Source organism: Pavona decussata, unplaced genomic scaffold, assembly GCF_977016875.1.
Source record: "Pavona decussata unplaced genomic scaffold, jaPavDecu1.1 SCAFFOLD_489, whole genome shotgun sequence".
Taxonomy (NCBI): Eukaryota; Metazoa; Cnidaria; class Anthozoa; order Scleractinia; family Agariciidae; genus Pavona; species Pavona decussata.
In genome coordinates this window covers 210,996-233,724 of record NW_028145819.1, presented here as the reverse complement: position 1 = coordinate 233,724, position 22,729 = coordinate 210,996, and the positions used below count along the sequence as shown (strand labels likewise).

At 39.3% G+C, this 22,729-nt stretch overlaps 1 protein-coding gene, 1 long non-coding RNA gene and 1 pseudogene across 4 annotated transcripts; all 3 read right to left on the bottom strand.

The window, feature by feature from the left end:
- Positions 1-568: 568 nt before the first annotated feature.
- On the bottom strand, positions 569-3,070 carry LOC146450157 (uncharacterized). Its single transcript, XM_085100676.1, has one exon. It carries the CDS (start codon positions 3,068-3,070, stop codon positions 569-571), a length of 2,502 nt encoding a protein of 833 aa, XP_084956802.1.
- Positions 3,071-3,149: 79 nt separating this feature from the next.
- Positions 3,150-5,648, bottom strand: LOC146450156 (uncharacterized; annotated as a pseudogene).
- A 9,195-nt stretch (positions 5,649-14,843) lies between these two features.
- LOC146450155 (uncharacterized) lies at positions 14,844-21,899 on the bottom strand. Of its 3 annotated transcripts, none has more exons than XR_014860378.1 (4): positions 21,783-21,899; positions 19,888-21,344; positions 16,695-16,749; positions 14,844-15,269 (listed from the first exon to the last, which is right to left on the bottom strand). It is a non-coding gene; the product is annotated as an uncharacterized LOC146450155 (long non-coding RNA). The 3 variants fall into 3 exon arrangements; XR_014860376.1 differs by having other exon boundaries at positions 14,844-15,266; XR_014860377.1 differs by having other exon boundaries at positions 14,844-15,266; positions 20,005-21,344.
- Positions 21,900-22,729: the final 830 nt, after the last annotated feature.

The following is a 22,729-nucleotide window of genomic DNA, read 5'->3' as shown; positions in this document are numbered from 1 at the left end:
GCCACACCATGAACTTGTGAATTAATTAATGAGTCATTATCGCGCACCTTTGGCGCGCGCACGCTGAAAACATGTTTTTATTGAAGGTGTAGCGGCGTCAGCTCCGTTGTCGGAGAGATCCGTGAAACTCAAAGAAAACTAAATGACTCACAGGTTCCACAAGGCAGAAAGGTTTATTGTGCCAACTCTTACAGCAATCCTGTGTAGTAGGACGTGTTGGGGCGAACGCTCTAGTAGGTTCTGAGTTAAACAGCAATAGTTGATTCCGTGGTTCCCGTCGAATTTCTGTGAGCCTTATGGAAAATTACATACGTTTTCGCGGTATAAAAGCTAAGGACACGTGACCACTAGCGGAAAATCCTTGTGACGTGTTGCGGTTACAATAGGCGAAATATCTAAAAATACTACGAAACAAACTAAGGCACGCGGGTGCCGTTACACTGCTTCCCTAAATGTTTCTTCATTTACTTATAAACGTAGTGACTTATAAAAATGCTAAATAAAATCAAATATACGTCGATTAGGAAGCCTATTGGTAAAACTAAATATCAATCATTATTAATATTAATCAGTTCTCATAGTCCTCTTTTGCCAAGAGTAGGACAAGCTTGTGCGCTGGTCGCTCGAAGAATTTTCTCTCTCCGTCTTTGGCGGTCATTATCTGTACTTTTCTGACAAGCTGGTCGCTGCTTGGATACGCTCGGGTGACTACAGCTAAGGGCCATTGGTTTCTTGGAGATTCGTTGTCGCAGACTAGTACGACGTCTCCTTCTTTGATATTTCTTTTAGTTGTAGTCCATTTCTGGCGTTTTTGGAGTTGGGCACAGTATTCTTTCTGCCAGCGCAGCCAGAGTTGGTTAGCGAGGTACTGAACTCTTCGCCAACGTTTGCGGGGAAACTGGTCCGGTGACTCAAATTTTCCAGGCGGGGGCAGCACAACTTGGGTCTTGAGTGTCAGTAGGTGATTCGGGGTCAGTGGTTCTGAAGCTAATGGATCTGAAAGGTTCTCTACTGTTAGGGGACGGCAGTTGACGATACTCTCGGCTTCAGTCATAAGCGTACGTAGAGCTTCATCATCAAGCTGGGTACCATGTTCTAACAGTAGTGATGATAGGACTGATCTTGTGGTGCGTATTTGGCGTTCCCAAATACCTCCCATATGTGAAGCATGGGGAGTATTTAGGTTGAAGTCAATCCAGTCGCAGTCTTGAGAAGACAGGTATTTTTTAACGGGTGTCGTGTCCAGTTCTTTGAGTGCAGCCGCGAGTTCGTTCTTTGCGCCAACGAAGTTTGTTCCTTGGTCAGATCTAAGCTCACGGACTTTTCCTCTGCGGCTGATGAAACGCCTGAGTGCGTTAAGGAACGAATCTGTTGACATGGCGTTAAGGGTCTCCAAGTGTATCGCACGTGAGGACAGACAGGTAAATATGAGACCCCATCGTTTAAGCTCTTTTCGTCCTTCTCTAATGTAGAAAGGGCCGAAAACATCCATTCCAGTGTAGGTGAATGGAGCACTTGGTGTGACACGCTCTGGGGGTAAGGGTGCCATATGTTGATCTTGAGTGCGGCCTCGTAATTTGCGACACAGTACACACTTGGCGATGATGTGGGAAATCACAGAACGGCCATTGATAATGTGGTATCCGGCTTGGCGGATAGCGTTGTGCGTCATGCCATAACCTTGGTGGTGCTGCTTCCCATGATGGAACTGGCGTATGAGAAGAACAGTCACGTGACCATTTTTAGGCACGACGATGGGATGCTTGATTGCATAAGGAGTGGTCGCATTCCTGAGTCGGCCGCCAACTCTAAGTAGGCCTTCTTTGTCGATGAATGGATCTAGCTTATGAAGGTTGCTGCTGAGCCTGACAATGCTGTTTCTTTTCCGCGCACTGTGGCGATCTTGAAATTGGTTATCGTTGCCTTCAAGCTTACTAAGGGTGTTGATCTCTTCTCTATAGTGGTAATGTTGAGTTGATCTCAGAACTAAGTTCTCAGCTTGTGAAAGCTCTGTCACTGTGGGGGGTCCTTCTGTCGGACGCCAGTTATGCTTCTTGTTGGGTCTTAATCTTTCGACTGCTCTCTGAACTTGAACAATACATCGTTTGAGACGGTTGAACGAGGAGAAATGATTGAAGCGGTCAGGTTCCAATATTTTCTGTCCGGTATAAAGGGTCTTTGTCTTTGTGGCTAGTGTCGATGCTGAATCCTTTCTGATTTCAATGTCTGATGGTAGTAGAGGACAAGCAGGCTGTGGGTGAAGTGGAAGTGGATCTCGTTGCCATAGAAACTTTGGTCCGTTGAACCAGCGGTCGTTCTGTAGTAACTCCTTTGGGGTTAAACCGCGAGAAGCTTCATCGGCTGGATTTTCCTTCCCGGGGACATGGAACCACTCTCTTGGGGAGCTTCGGTCTCTGATATGCTGTACGCAGTTCCCAACGTACACATGGAAGCGACGTGCGTCATTGTTTATGTATCCTATAACGATCTCAGAGTCGGAGTAGTAATAACAACGGATGTCTTCAATGTCAAGTTCACTCTTGAGCATTGTAGCTACGTTGACTGAGATAACGGCTGCTGTTAGCTCTAAGCGTGGTATAGATATAGGCTTGAGTGGTGCGACTCTGGATTTCGCCATGAGGAAGCTAACATGAACCTCATTCTTCTGGTTGATTATGGGTAGATATGAGACTTGGCCCACACCGGTGTCGCTTGCATCTGAGAAGCTATGGATCTCGGCACGAACGGGTTGGCCAAAACCTGGCGGTTTAAGACAGCGTGGGAACGTGAGCGTCTGAAGGAGGGGCAGCTCAGTCCGCCATTTCTCCCATAGTGGTAGAATATCCTCTGGTACTGGGTCGTCCCAGTTGATGTTCTGACGACAGAGTGCTTGTAGTATCTGTTTGCCGACTAATATGACGGGCGATACAGCTCCCAGGGGGTCGTAAACTGAACTTATGGTAGACAGGATCCCACGTCGGGGTACAGGTTTGTCTCTCAATTCAATACGAAATCCGAAGGTGTCCGATTCAATGCACCAGTACGTACCAAGGGACCTCTGGACTGGCATAGAGTCGTGTCTAAGGTCTATGTCCTTAAGATCTTTGGCGCGGTCATCAGCAGGTAGAGCCTCAAGAAGTTCCTTGCGGTTACTTGCGAACTTGTGGAGGCGCAGATTGTCGCTTGCACAAGGCTTGTGTATCCTTGATCAGACTAAGGGCTTGTTCTACTGTAGGTACAGATTTAAGACCATCATCTACGTAGAAATCTCTGCGGAGAAAATCTGACGCCTGGTCTCCAAACTCTTTCCTGTGAGTTTCCGCTGTTTGATGTAGACAGAAGTTTGCTACTCCGGGGGATGAGGCTGCACCGAAGAGGTGTACGTTCATTCGGTATTCAACAATAGGGCTTGAAAGGTCATTATTTTCAAACCACAGAAACCGGAGAAAGTCCTTATCGTCACAATTGACGTAGAAGCTGTGGAACATTTGTTCAATGTCACAGGTGAAGGCCACTTCTTCTTTACGGAATCGCGTTAGTACTCCAATGAGGGAGTTGAGTTGGTCTGGTCCTTGGAGAAGATGCTTGTTCAGCGACTCGTTTTCGAAGACAGCACTGCAGTCAAACACGACTCGAACTTGATCAGGCTTTCGCGGATGGTAAACATTGAAGTGAGGAAGGTACCAAACTTTACCTTCTGCTGTGTTCAGTTGATCTGCGGGGACTCGGCTAGCGTGACCATTATCAAGTGTCTTCTTCATAAAGGCTAAGTAATCCGACTTTAACTTGACGTCGTTCAAGAGCTTTCTCTTGAGAGACAAGAGTCTTCTCAGACAGTGTTTACGGTTGTTTGGTAGGGTGATGGCATCTGTTTTGAAAGGTAGCGGTGCCTCCCAGTTTCCATTTGTACTCTTGTGTAGGCCTTTGGTAAGTATTTCTCTGAAGCGTTTGTCTTCTATAGACTCGGCTTGCTCAGTTCCACGAATCTTGCGACTGTGGTGAATCTCACTGTAGTCAAGTTCCATCATTTCGCGTACTCGTTTCGGACTTGTCATTTCCTTAGAAGATAATGTAGGGCTGATGAAAGGATGTGTTCCAGGTGTTTCTATTGCGCGGTCCAGGAGCGTTTCCCTTTCCACAATCACTCGATTTACTGAGGCTGGTGTTGGTTGTGAGGGCTGATTCTTGCATACACGCCCAATTATTGTCCAGCCGAACTTGTACTGCTCTGCCCAGGGTTCATCCTCTTGACCGGATATGACGTTCATTGGTTGGAAAGCCGTTGGAACATTTTGGCCGATGAGCAGGCCTATATCAACATCGGGGCGGTGCTGTATCTTGTCTGCAATGTGAGATAAATGTGTCCATTGACTGGCTACACGGGGCGTGGCAATATCCTCGTGAGATGCAGGAATGTACTCTCGTGAGTACGCGAAAGGGATTTCGATTGGTGTATACTCATTTCCATGTCTTGAATGAACAATCCAGCTACTTTCTTAGTTCTAATCGTGTTTGAGCCGACGATCGTGTTAACTTGTAGGTCGACTTCGGGTGCATCAACTTCCAGTTGATCTAGTAAGGTGTCGGAGATGAACACATCGGTGGATTGGTCATCTAGGACTGCATATGTGGTTAATTCTTTATTCGGGTTCGAGTGATGACTAACTTTCACCAGGACGAATCTAGCACACGACCGACCGGATTCCTCCCTCCCGCAGACTTGCGTGCAAGTTGTGGACGAATTCTCATTATCTGACGGCTTGGTCTCAATATGCATTGCTGTGAGGTGCCTTTTTCTGGCAAATGTCACATTTTGGTGGGTTCTGGTCGCATTTTTCGGCGAAATGCTTGTCTGAAGCCATGCACTTAAAACACAGTTTGTTTTTCTTAAAAAATTCTCTTCTCTCGTCTAAACTTAGATCACGGAACTTCTGGCATTCATTTAGCGTGTGAGTCTTGGTTTTGTGAAAGAAACACAGCTTTTGTACGACTGAAGAGTTTTCTGGGATTTTCTTTGGAGAAGTTTCTTTCTTTAGTGCAGAGGACGGTGGTGGGTCTGTGCTGCCCGTTTTTGAGGCGAAACTGGTAGACGGCGGTAATTTCCTGCGTGGCTGAGAGCCGTTCGAAGCGGAATTAGTTAAGGTTTGCCCGTGGTGAAATATTTGGGGAATGTTCATGCGATCCGCGTGGAAGGTCACTTCCGCGACAAACTCAGAGAAACTTGGGAACGCGTTGCAGCCCTTTTCTTGTTGCAGTTTTTGCACCTTTATGGACCATTCTGTTAAGAACCAACTAGGGAGTTTCTCAACCAATGTTTGTACCTTAGAAGGATACTCAAAAATTGTCAGACTTGGTAGATGAGTTTTGGGTATTTCTACTTGCTGTAGGAAGTCGCTAAAGTCTCTAAGGCCTTGTGCGTCATTGTTAGCAATCTTTGGCCAATTGGCAAGTTTGTTCTCAAAGTCTGTGGCTACAATGGCACTGCGACCGAAACGCTGTTTAAGTTTCTTTCGGGCTTCGTTGTAGGCAATTTCAGGGTTTGCACCGACCATGTATTGAAGTTGCTCAACGACCTTTTTCGCTTTTCCATCTAAGTGCTGATAGAGAAGATAAAGCTTTTGCTGTGCGCTGATGGGCGCGGAATCAATTTATTTTTTTGGCTTTAAAACCTCTAGACGCAGAGGAAAGTGAAAGTGGTAATTTCCCTTTTAATTACAATGAAATCAATTATGTTCTTGACTCCTAGTTACAAACAGATCGAGAAACGTCGGAGGCAATAACTGGTTATGATAGCAGAGCATAAATTTAGTGACGCGAAAAAGAATTTACTTGAAAACTATTTAATACACTCAGAAGAGAAACTAAGGGAGCAGAATGAGCTCTTTAATCTGAGGTGGTCAGGTCTTGCACAACCTGAAGAACCAATCTGGATGTACAAAATACGCACGTGTCGTGTGTGTGTGGCAGAAAGTTTGCAACTCGATGTTGAGGGTCACCCAACGAGAGCATTAAAACAAGATTTTCAAAATGTTTCCTGGGTTTTTAAAAGGCCAACTCACGTAAGCTAACACAGCTTGTTTTATCTGTTCCGATTTTTTATCTAAAAATATAATAAGATGGCCGATAGTTTTAGGGACAAAATCCTAAACAAAGAAGTTTTAGTGTTGCTGTTGGCTTTCCAAAATATAAGGTGGCCTTTTTAATACTTTTAACACGGTATTTGGCCCCCCTGAAAACAAAATGTATTTGCTTTTCAGCGTTGCAAAAATTTGAAGTGACCTTTTGCTTAAAAAATATCCCTAGTATTTTTTTTTTCACAATTAAATCCTACTTTAGGGGCTTGAAAAGTCTTTGCGAAAAAAATTCTCAGCGAAACTAGCCGTTGGGTGGATGTCCCTTAAGGCTGGTTTCCATATGATCGCGGATCGCAGATCGCAGATCGCAATAAGGTCTACGATCGTCTGCGATCGTCTGCGATCATATGGAAACATACTTCTGCGACCGTCTGCGATCCTGCGATCACGATCGCAGACGATCGCAGAAGATATCAAGAAAGGACGTCTTTATTAGAGGAGACGAAGTCAAAATAACCTAACCTTAGTGTGAAAAAATAAAGGCGCAGCAAAAAAAGTAAGGTAAGGTTATATAAATCACGTTTATTAATCAAACTCAGGCTGGACAAAACCACTTGTTGTAAGTTCAAAGGTAAATTCAGGCTAAGCCGCTGGAGGTTCTGATTAAGAACTGAAATACTATTGGCACGAAATTTTGCTCTCAAATTATAAAAATAAAATTAAAAGCTCACCTGAACAACATTTCCGAGTTCAATAGATAATATAGACAATTTGTGGTTACTCGAGGCGTCTGTAATCTCATTCAATATGCCATAGAATGAACGGCTCATGTTATTCTCACTTCTTTCTTTGCGATCTGGACAGTGTTTTTTGAATATCGTAACTCGATACAAAATTACCGCATTACTCCTCATATAAGAAGATGGCGAGAATAAATTCGAACAAATAAGTCTGTGGCATGACGGTGATCATGTACATACCGTCCAATGAGAGGTACCGTGCAATTTCAACAATCAACTATGGAAAAAGAAATTTCAAAATTGTTTGATAGTAGCGGCAACCGTCAAATAATCTTCTTTAACATCTTCCAAGGCTTGAATAATTCTTTGTCGCCGTTTAAGTAAGATTCTGTTTCTTTGTGGCTTGATTTTCTTCGGTTCTTTCTGTCTCAAATGTGTCTACTTGTTCATACAGCGTGCTCTGTTTGTTACAATACTGTAGATGTGCAGTAAAATGTTTTTTTTATTTTATATCTGCTTCAGCAAAAGATTGTGCAAAAAACATAAAAATAATGTATATACTCTTGTGTGTATATACTCTTGTGTTTTTGTTCAGTGTTTAAATACACGTAACTACAATGAATGACCCTAACGAATATATTTTTCTTCCTATTGTTTATTCGAAAAATACTAACGTTTGTCAGTCCATGTTAATGATTAACCATTTCAAATAAACGATTGTATGAAGGTGCAATTGATCGTGCGTCTCTATGCAAATTGCATTATTGAATGTCTCTAATACGCAGTTGACTGTCATACTGTGCACTTGATTTTCTATTGGTGTTAATGATTAACCATTGTGCGAGATTGAAAGTGCATTTGCTATCTTTGAGTGTCCAAAGGTGCAATTGTTCATCCGTTGATGCTATTGAATTTTAATACTTATTCAAGTAGCGTTATTGAAAGTTTGTTCGCGTTAATGAAGTTCATGGAAGTGCTAATGAACGTATATTTGCCGGTTAGTTTCAACCGTTGGCGTAAATGAATATATATTTTGCGTAAATGAACACCAAAAGGTGTATTTTGTTTCTTTACATTAATGTCTCATTAATATTTATATTTTCGAGTATTCGGACTCTCGATTATCCGGACTATTTATTCAAGTCCCAACGAGTCTGGATAATCGAGGTTCGACTGTACCAAGTTCACGGAGAAGACGACCCCTGACAACTAGGGACTGAAGGCCGCCGCCGAGACAACTGGAGGAAAAACCAGAAACTGACCGAAAAAAACTTTTTCTGTCAGGTAAAAAAATTGAATGTTAAAAAAAAAGAGAAAAACCAAATCCGCAAGAATATCAAAACCGAAAAGACGCAAAACCCGATCAAAAAAAGTTCTCCTAGTGCAAGGAAAACTTCGCTTGTGTGCAAATTTAAAGGGAAGAAAAAGACACGTTCGCAAATCCTACACAGAAAAATCTTTGGACATCTTAAAATAATTTTTTTAATAACTTGTATCGATTTGTCTGTTCGAACAATAACCACGATTTCCAATCTATAATGCCTAACAAGAGCTCGTACGTACGTACCACAGGACGAAATGATGTCTTTAAGAGCCGATTTCTGAAATTATCAAAAATCGGGCGTCAGTCGTGAAATTTTGAATTCCTTCATATTTTGCCCATTTAATCTCTATAGTGGAGTATTTTCAAAAATAACGTTAAAAGTTTCATCAGCGTGCTATTTTTTTCGAAATCGGGCAAAGTTTGAAATACGGCAAATTAGCGTCCTTTCGGTCACGAAACTTACTGAAAATTACCCATTTTCATCTGGCTCGTAGAAAGAAACGCGATGTCCTCCATTAATGAAATGTCTACAAAATATAAAAACTTCCCTCTTCTTTATAATGCACTAGTTAAATTTAGATAAGCTTGAAAATTGGAAATGCTTTGGCCGTTAGAAGAAACCCCATTTCGGCAGTTTAAAAATTTAGCAAATTTCATCCAATTTCAGCACAAAAGAAACCCAATTGGTACGTCCAGTTTGAATTCAAAATGAAGACATTGTTGAAGCACAACCTTTTTAGTTTACTGCGTTAAAATATTTCTGGCGGCAATGCAAAAATACCCCGTCGAGAGACCAAAATGTGAAGGGTACTTTGACACGAGGAGAGCCCACGGCCGTCACGCTACAAATCAAGTCCTTTGTTAAATTATCACTTGCGACAAGGAATATGTTTTCTATAAGCTGTACAGAAATTGCTAATAGTAGCTTATTCTCTGTTGATCTTAGTAGGATAACATTTTGTATGATTTTGTCAACTCATGTATTTTTACACATGTAGAAGTCAGGATTGGGCACATTTTGCTGTTAATTGTGTAATTGGAAACTGTTTACATTATTCTGCTTCGGCTACTTTCAAAAATACAACAGTCAGGAAATACCAAACGTCAGAGTATTTCTAAGCCTTAATTCATCTATTGCTTGAGTTTTTAACACAGGAGAGGCAATTACTTTAGAATTATCAAGCAAAGATGGTATAAATTCACTTAGAAGAGGTCAAAGTTAACAGCAGAGATCAGCTATGTGATTGTCGCATCGCAGTATAAATATTTATGAAATTGCTATAAACTAGCAGTTTATTCTAGCCCTGAATTCGAAAAAGCTCGCTAAGGAGGACTTACCACAGTGATCTGATCTGCAGCGCCAGTAACTCTTTTTAAACGGAAAAAGTTGAAATCCTTGTTACTGCGTGACTCTGACAAACTAAGGCGTGATCAAAACCGCGTAGGACCTGGTAACCGAACTATCTTCCCACGCGCTACGAAGGCGAACAAGTAACAAACGACAAACAATTCCGTATTTTACCTCTGTAAATATTTAGTTCTTCAAGTTCCTAAACCAGCCGTCTAGCCAAATATACACTCCTCGTGCTTGAAAACGTTTCTTTTTTTCCTGGCGGGGAGGGGGGTGGGGGGGGGGGAGGGAGGTTTCTTTGCGCGTGAGAACTCGCAGACGTTTACAACTCAGCTTAGTGCCCTTTTTTCAACAGTCATTTTATATTTTCTACTGTATGGCACTTATCTTTGCAAATATCAAGAACGAAGTGGACAGTTACTATAGTGTTTTTAACTACAGCAAAAGGCTAACATTATTGGCTGGAGGTTCCATCTATGATACAGTAGCAAGTAGACTAGACATTTTCCTACGAGAAACGACCGCACATGATCCTACGACGGACCAGCGCACAAAAAGACCGTTTTGCAGCCTAACCTGTTCCAAGCTCCAGAATAGTGAGAACCGCGAAAACATGAACCCGAATTTAAAAGCGCTCTCTCTCTGTACAATTCCACTCATTTTGTTTTCTCGGGTTTTCGTTTGAAATTTGGGCGTTCTCACTAACTGAGAGCTTTGAACTAGCTAATGTTCAACAAGCTAGTGTCTATAATTTTAATTATGCCACATGAACATTAGCCAGTGGGAAAAGAGAACTCGAAAGACATTCCGGGCTTTTTGTGCTTCTCAAGTATCGTATCTGCACTTGAAAGACAAAAATTTGACTGTTTTGCAGTCAAGGAAGATGCTACGTGCAGACATAAAATGCAGGTGTGGCCCCATACAGCTTGCAATGTCTACTCTACTTGCTACTGTATCATAGATGGAACCTCCAACCATTAATGTGAGCCTTTTTCTGTAGTTAGGAAACACTATAGTAACTGTCCACTTCGTTCTTGATATTTGCAAAGGTAAGTACCATACAGTAGAAAATATAAAATGACTGTTGAAAAAAGGGCACTAAGCTGTCTTCTAAACGTCCGCTAGTTCTCTCGCGTAAGGACGCCCCGCCCCCCCCCCCCCCCCCCCCCCTCACTCCACCAAAAAAAAAGATATTTTCAAGCACGGGAGTGTATATTTGGCTAGACGGCTGGTTTAGAAACTTGAACAACTGCATATTTACAGAGGTAAAATGCGGAATTGTTTTTCGTTTGTTACTTGTTCGCCTTCGTAGCGCGTGGGAAGATAGTTCGGTTACCAGGTCCTACGCGGTTTTGATCACGCCTTAGTTTGTCAGAGTCACGCAGTAACAAGGATTTCAACTTTTTCCGTTTAAAAAGAGTTACTAGCGCTGCAGATCAGATCACTGTGGTAAGTCCTCCTTAGCGAGCTTTTTCGAATTCAGGGCTAGAATAAACTGCTAGTTTATAGCAATTTCATAAATATTTATACTGCGATGCGACAATCACATAGCTGATCTCTGCTGTTAACTTTGACCTCTTCTAAGTGAATTTATACCATCTTTGCTTGATAATTCTAAAGTAATTGCCTTTCCTGTGTTAAAAACTCAAGCAATAGGTGAATTAAGGCTTAGAAATACTCTGACTTTTGGTATTTCCTGACTGTTGTAGTTTTGAAAGTAGCCGAAGCAGAATAATGTAAACAGTTTCCTATTACACAACGGCAAAATGTGCCTAATCCTGATTTCTACATGTGTAACAATACATGAGTTGACAAAATCATACAAAATGTTATCCTACTAAGATCAACAGAGAATAAGCTACTATTAGCAATTTCTGTACAGCTTATAGAAAACATATTCCTTGTCGCAAGTGATAATTTAACAAAGGACTTGATTTGTAGCGTGACGGCCGTGGTTCGTTTCACAGGCTCTCCTCGTGTCAAAGTACCCTTCACATTTTGGTCTCTCGACGGGGTATTTTTGCATTGCCGCCACAAATATTTTAACACAGTAAACTTAAAAGGTTGTGCTTCAACAATGTCTTCATTTTGAATTCAAACTGGACGTACCAATTGGGTTTCTTTTGTGCTGAAATTGGATGAAATTTGCTAAATTTTTAAACTGCCGAAATGGGGTTTCTTCTAACGGCCAAAGCATTTCCAATTTTCAAGCTTATCTAAATTTAACTAATGCACTATGAAGAAGAGGGAAGTTTTTATATTTTGTAAACATTTCATTAATGGAGGACATCGCGTTTCTTTCTACGAGCGAGATGAAAATGGGTAATTTTCAGTAAGTTTCGTGACCGAAAGGACGCTAATTTGCCGTATTTCAACCTTTGCCCGATTTCGAAAAAAATAACACGCTGATGAAACTTTTAACGTTATTTTTGAAAATACTCCACTATAGAGATTATATGGGCAAAATATGAAGGAATTCAAAATTTCACGACTGACGCCCGATTTTTGATAATTTCAGAAATCGGCTTAAAAGCGTGATTATAGATTCAGTAAAGTACACTTAAAGAACAGTTCCCATAACCTTTAGTTGCACTGTAAATAGACCTTTTTACCGATACGGCGGCCATTTTGAATAACTTAGTTTTGCTGAATATTATGGGGTGCCCAGGGGGCAAAAACTGAAGCGAAACAACGCGTTATCTTGGTTAGTGTACGGGTCTTCTCCGATTCTCGTTTGCGGGACAAATTTTCCACTACATAACAAAAGTGACAGTCAACCCAGGTCACGCCTGAACGATATTTTTGAAATTTGAACGGAGTTTTGAAATTTACATGTCAGTTTTGAAAATCGCCAACAAAATTTCAGAGTTCCCGTATAAATTTCCCTAGCTTATTGACGGTATAAAGCTATGAATTTTTCATTACATTGCAAAACTGAATATTTCAAGAATAACAATTGTTTCCCAAGTATTTTGAATCTTTTTTTCAGTTAACGCGTCTTTTTCGGAACGATTTCCAGAGAAATGTCCAACATTCCATTCACACGTCGGATATTTAATACAAAGAGAAATTCGAATGTTCATTTCATTCTTGGAAATACTGTTCACGCGTGACCTTGATTGACTGTAAGACAATCTGATATGTTATTGTACTCAACATCAGTGACATGTCCGCTTTCACATATATTTTTTCCATCCTTCGCGGATTTCATGTCATTGTTTTTCGACAAGTACGCTTCCACGTCACATCATCATGTCAGGAAAATAATAGCTTCCCTTCAGCCAATTGTCCAGTTTGCCCGCGAAACGAAGCAAAATTCCATCAATAAAGAGCTTTTCCTTTCTTCTTGCTGCAATTTGGACATCGTCGTTGTTCTTTAGTGCTACACAATGGCAAATGTAGCCGAGAAGCATAGTAAACTTTCAATAACAAGTCGGGCTTACGAGTATCATTCGCGATAGCAATGCCAGGATTTCTCAAATATTTTCGCAGTTTCTCTACATTCCTTCCTTCTAGCTCTTCCATACTGAACTCTTTTGTGTTTTCATCCGGTTTATCAGCCATGACTAAATGGTGATTAGAAAGTATAAACAGCGCTGTCAAATGACAACAATATTAAAGCGCGTTCAGTCACGCAAGCATTCTTTGCCCCCTTAGCATCCCATAATATACTGTAAAATTAAGTTATTCAAAATGGCCGCCGTATCGGTAAAAAGGTCTATTTCTTAAACATGCCTTTACTTGGCCTTTAAGAAATCACTTAAAGCAAGTAATGAACAATTTAAGCGATCTTTAAGTTACCCTCAAAAGATTAAGGAAAGAATACTTTAACAGTCTTTAAAATGTAATTAAAGATGCTGGAAACAGACGTTTAAGGTAACTTTAAGTGAAATTTAAAAACTTGAAAAGGGTACTGAGGCAACTTTCTCTTTTCGATTCATAATGATTTGTACCACGTAAAGATGCAGAAAACAAACGTTTAGGGTTACTTTAAATGAAATTTAAAAACTTAAAAAGGCCACTTTCCCTTTTCGATTCACAATGAGTTTTTTACTACGTAAAAGTTCTTTTCTTTAATTAAGCGCGATGTAATTATTGTCTCGGAAGATGTGATTTGCATAAGTGAACTTGTGTTTGTCTTCATTGGAAACAAATTCAACAGGTTCGATCTTTAGTCAGGCTCCCCGCCCTCCATCTTTAAGGTTTTCGCTTGTGGAATATATGAAATGACACACCATCAAGCCAACTTAAAACACTTTATTACATTACATATAAAAATTATTCTCCAGCAATTCTCTTATATACATCAGTTGACACTTAATAAAAAGTGAGTTTTGTGACATAATTGACATAACTCCCTTCATGTTAATTATTTGTTCACACAATGATACAAATTGAAAGAAATAGAGAATAATACATGGGCACGTGGAGATATGGAATTTATCTTTGAGTGTTCACATCAACATCGAACGAGTGAGCGCAACGAACGAGTGAGATATTGAATGTGAACACGAGAAGATAAATTCCATTTCTCCAAGCGTCCATGTATTATTATGTTTATTATATAAACAAGAATCAGCCATCCCATAAACCAAAACCATGCCATATAGTCGAGAACCCGATAGATGTATTTCATTGTTTAAAATACTCCAGTGAAAACTCGGAGCTCTACAAAGTAGAGTAAAAATAAACGAAAACGAAAATGTAAACGAAAGTGCAAGTTGCTATGGCAACAAAAGATTTCCTGATTTTTGATTGGCTGATATTTTTACATGTTAAAAATATCTTATCTTTACATGTGAAAGTATATGGATTTTCTAAGTGGCAGAAATCATAATAAAACACTAGTGTTTTATTAAAAAAAAAACAAATTTAATTCACATAATACTAAAAGATAATCAGTTACAATATCATGTGATTAAATGTTACTGGGGACACCTTAATAGTACACAGAAAAATCGAGGGTGTTATGGTAGCACTAAAAAAGTGTAAATTCTCACAGCTGTGTGAACACCAATTAAGTGTTTTATTAACACTATAACAGCGTACATTTACACCAACATGGTGTAAATTGCGAATAATTATTATTTTTATTGTCTTCAAAGACACCTGCGTGGTGCTATAGCAACACAGGATCTGGGTAATTTTACTCAAAAAAAGAGTGTATTGATACTGAAGGCGTGTTCCTGTAACCCAATTGTGGTGTTAGAACACCGCTTTAGTGTTTCTTTTACACTAAAAAAAAGTGTACCTATGACACTTAAATGGTGTGAAACATTGTGCAGCTGTGTGCACACCAGGATAAGGTAAATTTACACAAATAATAATTTTACACCAATAAATTGTGTGTTAATAGACACTTTCTGTTGTGTTATAACAACACCACTCAGGTGCTGCGTTAACACGCTTCTCCAGTTAACAAAACGCGGAAATAAAGTAACTTTGGAGAACATACAATTATGAATAGTGACCGCAACTCAGGTTCTAAATCAGTATTTAATCAGTGAGAAAAACACCGCTCCCTTTGGCTACAGAGATGCACACTCAAGACTGATTATTTAACATCTAAGCCAAGCTAGAACTCAAGTTATACATAAAAAAGAACAGCAACAACAAGCTGACTAAAATGCATTCATTTTTAACTGATGTTAAAAATGAAACAGAATAAGAACAAGTTGATTAGTGCACTGGTATGCCCTCGATCTACACTACAGGGAATATTAAGGTAGGCATTGCCTTTCTTGTGTTTCCTGTCAGCTTTTTGATTTCACAGCATTCTACTAAAGAGAAGCAAGGAAACAGAACTGTTTTAATTAATCATAATTATAGTTCAGCAGTGCCGCAAAACCCATTTACGCGGATCCCTGTTCTTTGGGCATTTTATTCTCAAAGAAAAGATTTTAAAGTTCACAAAAAATGGTGTGTTCTTACATGTAGCCAAACAGGCCATGTAAATAGGTTCACTTTCTCACAAAAATGCGGTGTGTTCTTTCATGTAGCCAAACAGGCCACGTAAACAGGTTCACTTCTCAGATGTGGCCTGAGGTCTTCCTCTTTATTCACAAGTCTTGCAAAATAAATGCACCTTTTGCAGTGATATAAGTGCTTTGCAAACCACAAATTTAAGAACCAATAGCAAGCCCCTCATTAAACTGCAAACTGTCACTGTGCTTATGTGTACCAAGATGACTACATGTAGTTCTTAATGATCACAATTGATACAGTTGTACATCATAGATACTACTGGTACAACTGGTAGAACATTAACTGACTCTGTGGTATACATTAAAGTACAGTGGAATTGTAAACGACTGGTGTGTTACCGTGTGCTACAATATAGTGTAGTGGAACAGTTGCTGAGTGATACAGTAAAGTGTAGTGTCGTGGAACAGTGGTTTAGCAGTACGATATACATGTGGTGAGGTGAAAAAGTGATGAATAATGGTCAAGTGGCCTGATGTGGTGTAGAGGAACAGTGGGTGAGTGGTATGATATTGTGAGGTGGGAAAACCATGGAAGAGTGGCCGAGTGGGATGATATACATGTACATGTAGTGTGGTGGAACAGTGGCCACGTCAGTGGCCAGCCGAACAGGAAGCAGTGGCACATGTGCAATATTTACAGTGTGATGGAACAGCTGCTGAGTGGTATGATAATAGCGCATTTACCAGTTGTTGTTCATTGACCTGGCCTTTCAGTGAAAGCGAGCCTGGAGGTGACCTTTGCATGTTTTGATATAAACCTCTTTGTCTTTCTCATGTAAATGTTGAGTAGTTAGCATAAGGACAACACGATTTACATGAGAAAAGCAGTGAAGTTCGAATCAAAACAAGGTCACCGCCAGCCTTGTTTCCATTCATAGGCCAGGTCAATGAGCATGCAATTATAAAATAGGCTATTATACAAAGCAGTGGAACAGAAAGACAGTGGCTGAGTGGTACATATACAATACAGAAAAGGACTCTATCATGTGAGAACTGCTACATATCAAGTGAATTATGGAGTAATTAATGTTATGGAGTAATTAATGTTAATTTCAAGGTAACACACTTTTCTGACTAATTAAACTGGTTAAATGGTTCTTAATTACTAAAGAATACAGACACAAACACAATTCTCCCAAGAATCCCCCCCCCCCCCCCTTCCAAAACAAATAAACAATAAAAATAAAGTACAATGCAAAAAGGTGCTCAAAAGGCATTTACCTGATGCTGGCAGGTATCCTCATCTGACTCCCGAATCGAAGAGGCTGAGGACAAGCTGTGTAACAAAGTTCTCTTCAATAATTATTTTGCATACATGTACTACATCACTGATTTATTTACATACAGTCATTTCAACTAACGTTGTCGGTTCAAAGCATGAAGCTAAAAGACAAGACCGAAAGTTTACGTGGGATTTTTATGAATAAATTCATCAAAATCAGTCGTGCCTGTAGAAAACAATAGGTTGTAATTAGCAGTACAATGACCTGCACGTGCAGGGATGATTTTGATGAAATTATTCATAAAATTAATCCCACAAAACATTGCAGTCTTGTCTTTTAGCTTGATTTTAATCCAACGTTAATTGAAATAGCTGTATATAAAATTACACAACGTACGGTGCAATCAATAAGGATATGGAGTATATTTCATGTACACATATATACAAACTTAAATCAGCATGGGCTCAAACAGCACTGGAAGATTCAAGTGATTAAATACCGGTCAAGAAATACATGTACTGTTAATTGCTTGATGATCAATGTCTGCTTGTCAAACATCAGCTTGAAATTGCTTGATATAAACATTACACACAATCCTCAGTAAGGGATTAATCGTAAATTGCCAAACTTTCCCTCACTCAGAATTGAATTACATCAGCTTCCAAATTCATCCTTTGCTTTGAATATCCTCTAGTAAAGTAATGGAAGAATGCTCTTATAATAATTGCTTGATTTCCTTTTCATACATGTAGTTGTCTCACACTGAAGTACATGCAATATACATGTACTGTATCCCTTTCATACATTACATTTGGTTACAAATAAAATCACTTCTACTCTGTAAATGTAATTAAACCAATTTTTTTCCTGTTGCCTGTCTGTTGCCTACTTTTCTAAAGCATTTTTTCAAAGTTGCCTGCCCAATCTTCTCTTGTTTCTATGAATCTTTTCCCAATTTTGCCTTGAACATCAAAAGTGAAACTTTTTTTCATCACTTCAAAGGCAGCACAAAAATACAATTTCTTGTTGCTGTTGTGTTTTTGTCAACCACTTGTTACCACCTGTCACTTCTCATGTTCCAAGTAATGAGCGGTTTTAAAATCATATTTAATCCACTCAACTTTGGAGCTAGTAAAAAGCGGGAAATCCACTTTACATAACTATGGAAGACCACAACATGAAGAAATGGCAGATAACAACAGTGGCTCTATAAAACTCTTTGCAATCATATTCTGGAGTAGACCTACAGTACAGGTAAAAGTTAATTGGCATTCCAAATGTCACAGTAAAGGAAAGTTGAAATCTGTAAGAGTGTCTCAGGAAGCTCATTATATTCAAGTTACTAGCATTTCCATAATGATGCCTCTCTATTGAGAAAAAAAAAAACAGTGAGCAAATAGACAGGCAACAAGAAAAACAGCAAATTGATTTATGAATAAATTTATTATATGATTTTGGCCTATATGTATGTCTTGAGTAACAGGAAAATAATTGTTTTTGTTTGGTTGGTTGTTTGCTTTTTTTTTTTTTAAGTTTTAATGTTGAGAAATAGTTTGGCTTGAACATCCAGTGGGAGGCATGAGGGTTACATGTCTCCTCATTCATGCAAAACAGTGCATCTCCATCAGTTAACTAGCTCATTGGTTTGAAAAAAACACAGAACATGTAAAAATTAATATTATAGCTTTAGAACTTGAAAAGGACACTAAGACAAAAATATTAATCTTCACTTAATGCAGGGTTTTCTTTTTTGGCCGGCGACCAGTGATTTTTGCCGCCTGTGAACAGCTCAGTCGCCGGCAATTGCGCAATAAAGAATCCTTGCTGTCAATAATTTTTCGTTCTCAAAACAAAATAATGCTCTAATGCACCCACTATTCTCCGCCTGCTTTGCCCAAGTCAACAGCAACTTCATTTGAAAAGGAAAACCCTGTAATGATAACTAGTTTTATTTCCTATCCAAAAAAGTCGGTTGTTGCCTTAGCTGATATCAAATAAACAAAATCAAACCAGAATAATGAACTTCACTTTGTATATCATGTGCGTCAATACTGTATAAAATTAATATATAAACTTTCAGAAGCCTACATGCACAGGAATTTTCTGGACGATCATTGCTATAGGTAACTTATAAACAATATCATGTAGTGCTGCTGACTACTGGGAATTATGAAATAAAAAAATACGTAGCAGACAAAAAATGACTGCCACATTTGTGGACTTAGCTAAAGGAGGAGAAATCAGGTATCCCATGAGTCTCCACAAAAAATTATCGACCAGAAGGTGTCAAGTATCGATGCGAAGGCGAGTGCGCAGTCCGAAATCGACTGAATTTCAAGTGGCTATTTTTCCTTATTCAGGATCTGAGAATGTAAGTTAAATCGTTTTGTGTATTGCTTTGGCAATTAAGTTCAAGCTTGCATTACAATTTCGCAGCTAATTTGCCTAAGAATAAAGAAAAACATACAATTGTTTGGAGTGGTATGCATGATCGACTGGCTTTGTTCGTTGGCGGCTCTCAAATGCTTGACCCAAATTTGACCCTAGCGAGTTCAATCCTGGGTACATTAGCGTGAAATCTTGCCTGTTGTTGTTTGAATAGTATCTTCTTTGAATTTTATTCAAGATCCCCTTAAGTCCCCATGTTTTGAAGGAATTTGTGTTCGTTGAAGTTTGTCTAAATTGGTGCCAAACATGTAAACATTTGCATAATGCTTTTATAGTAACTGCTTTTGAACGATCACTCGTTTTCCCGGTCGAAATGAACAGTACTTCAAGCATGATTCTGTTCGGTTCTATTCATGTAAGGGCATCAAGTGGTGACATAAATGCTTCCTTTTAAATCGATATTCATGGAAGAAGTCGAAGAAGAGTCGAGTGGCAAGCGGCCGTTCAATTTTTCCGATTGCACAAACAAGCAAAGAAGCCGCACTCGTAAGTCTTTTGGAAAACTGACGTGTCCCATGACCGTTAGAAACCGACAACAGGCTAAGTTTGACGAATTGACATAACTCTGACTGTCTAAATCTAAGCAATTCACGTAAAGCAATGGCGACAGAGACAGCAGCTCACCGTTCACTCCAAGAAGCCCCATCGCAAATGCAGGATCGCATATCAACATCGAGTTGATAATATAGTTGGAAGCGAGGCATTGTGGGATACCTGAATTTTCCTCCTTTGACTTAGCTTACCAACAAGCATTTCGAGTTTTGCAACTAGAGTTGCAGTCCTAAGTCCCACCAACAGCCAAGTTGAATATCTACATGTATACAGGCACATAAAAATAGAATATAGGGAGATTAAAATACCTCCTACAGTGTAGCTGTCTCATTTATTCATTCTGTCATTCAGGAATGGGTGCCACTCATAATCTGTAAACTCATCAATAACCTAATACTATAGCCTAATTCAAATATAAACCAAGATCACGTACAAGTATAATCACTCCTATTTTGTAAGTGTAAAACAATTCCTTATCTGCTGCCTGTCTTTTGCCCACCCTTCTAAATCAATATTTTCCAATTAGTTGCCAGCCCATTTTCTCTTGTTTCTGCCCATGTGCTCTCTGAGATCGTTTTATTGCTGACTCTTTTCCCAAATTTGCCTTGAACATCAAAATTGAAACTTTTTTTCATCACTTCAAAGGCAGCACAAAAATACAATTTCTTGTTGCTGTTGTGTTTTGGTCAACCACTTGTTACCACCTGTCACTTCTCATGTTCCAAGTAATGAGCGGTTTTAAAATCATATTTAATCCACTCAACTTTGGAGCTAGTAAAAAGCGGGAAATCCACTTTACATAACTATGGAAGACCACAACATGAAGAAATGGCAGATAACAACAGTGGCTCTATAAAACTCTTTGCAATCATATTCTGGAGTAGACTTACAGTACATGCAAAAGTTAATTGGCATTCGAAATTTCACAGTAAAGGAAAGTTGAAATCTGTAACAGTTTCTCATGAACCTCGTTATATTCAAGTTACTAGTGTTCCCATATAATGATGCCTCTTGAAGAAAACAAAAACAGTGGGGAAATAGACAGGTAACAAGATGAGGGTTAAGTGTCTCGTCATTCATGCAAAACAGTTAACTTAAGCTCCTTGTTTTGTAAAAACACACTGAAATTGTAAATATTATAGCTAAGATCATGATAATATTATGCTAAGACAAAATGTTCCGTCGTTGCTTTAGCTGATATCAAATAAACAAAATCAATTCAGAATAATGAACTTCACTTCCTATATCACGTCCCACAATAATGTATAATAAAGTTTCAGAAGCCTATAATGTATCTGTTGTAGTTCAGTTTTATCCTTGGTTCAATTTTTTTTGTTTCGGTTCTTGTGTATGGTAATGTATGATAATTAATGAGTACAAAACAATTAAAAGGAAAATAAAAACTGAACCAAGGATAAAATCGAACCACAACATACACTGTACCTACATGTATCTATAAGTAACTTATAAACAATATCAAGTAGCGCTGGTAACTACTGGGAGTTATGAAACCTAACAAATGGGGCAGATAAAAAACGACTGCCACATTCGGGGACTTAGCTTGCCAAGAAGCATTTCGTGTCTTGTCACTAGCTGTACTCGTCACTAGGGCTGCATCCTGAGCCCCGCAAACAGCTGAGTTGAACATCTGCAATAAAACAGAATACAGGGAGATTAAACTGTTTTCTGGCTGTCCCTTTTATTCATTCTGTCCTTCAGGAACGAGTGTCACTCTTAAAATAATCCGCAAACTCATTAGGAACCTCAGTCAAATATACAGCTGTAACTTTAAGACTCAAGTCTTAAATCAAGATCATGTACAAACAGCACAACAGTAAGTCTACTTAATCAATTATTCACAAGGGAAAGGAGTCACGAATGGTCTTAAAACAATTTAAATCAGCTAATCTACCGTTTGACACTAGAGAATTGTGCCATGAAAAGGTTGTAGAGATCAGGAAAATCGAGAACACTACGCGCTGATCTGAAAGCTTAAATTTCGAGTAGGCCGCTCGATCTAAAATCGTAATTTTTGACGCCAACCGTTCAACAAAATAAATGTCACATGCTTTTAACTAAAGTTTACCTGTTTAAAGACAGAATTCAGCCGCATGTTCTTGTTCTGAGTCAAATAAATTCAAGCTAAACTGAACGACACAAGCATGAAAACATGAAAACCCGCCAGAATCGCTCCCGCCAAAATTACGATCGAAACGATCGAAAAGAGAGTGCGCATTACAACAACTGCTGACCAAAACGGCTCATTCATTCCCAGTCTGTCCGACAAGTCTGTCCCAGTCTCTCGTGTAAGTGGACCTTGATGGGTTGTCATTGCAATGTGTAATCACTGCGGTTGCTGTGCTCCATCGCGAAAAAAATATTTACTGTACCGTTACGCCTTGGCTGGTGATAGCCGATCCTGCTGAACTAACACTATTTATGACAGGGGTTACTTTTATGTTACAAAACGCTACTAATCCACGTGGAAGGACGTACGCATTGAAATAAATTGCGTAACCTTGGTCTGAATGCTTGATACCGAGGAGTTACGATGGCACGCCATTATAAATTACGTAGTAAATGTTTTTGCACGTATACTTGCGGATAAAAATACTGGGTAACAATTCCTACCGCGTTAAAAGTCTAACATGCTTGATACGAAAGTCACAGTAGCTCGTTACTCAAGTTTTAATCAGGGGATTGAGATGGCGACTGATAGTGGCATTTTTGCAAGCGGCTAGTTGAGGCGGACACTAATTATAACTCAATTATTTCTCAGTAGAATTTAATGGTGAAATCCTCAAAGCGTGTCGGTTGTCCTTGAATTTCTCCATCGCAAAGAATCGGCAACTTATCAGTTCCAAAAAAATTTTTATACCGCTATCCTGTAGGAGATCTGTGGAGATCCGAACTTATTAATACTGCCCGGCGACACAGGCACAGAAGTCTTATAATGTTCGTTATTCGTTGTTATGACATATGTAAACGTATACCACTTCTATCGGTAAATGTAGTTATAAATGATCTTTAAGA

Excerpts from the sequence above, each read along its gene's own strand:
- LOC146450157 (XM_085100676.1), bottom strand. The coding sequence starts at position 3,070 with ATGCCAGTCCAGAGGTCCCTTGGTACGTACTGGTGCATTGAATCGGAC.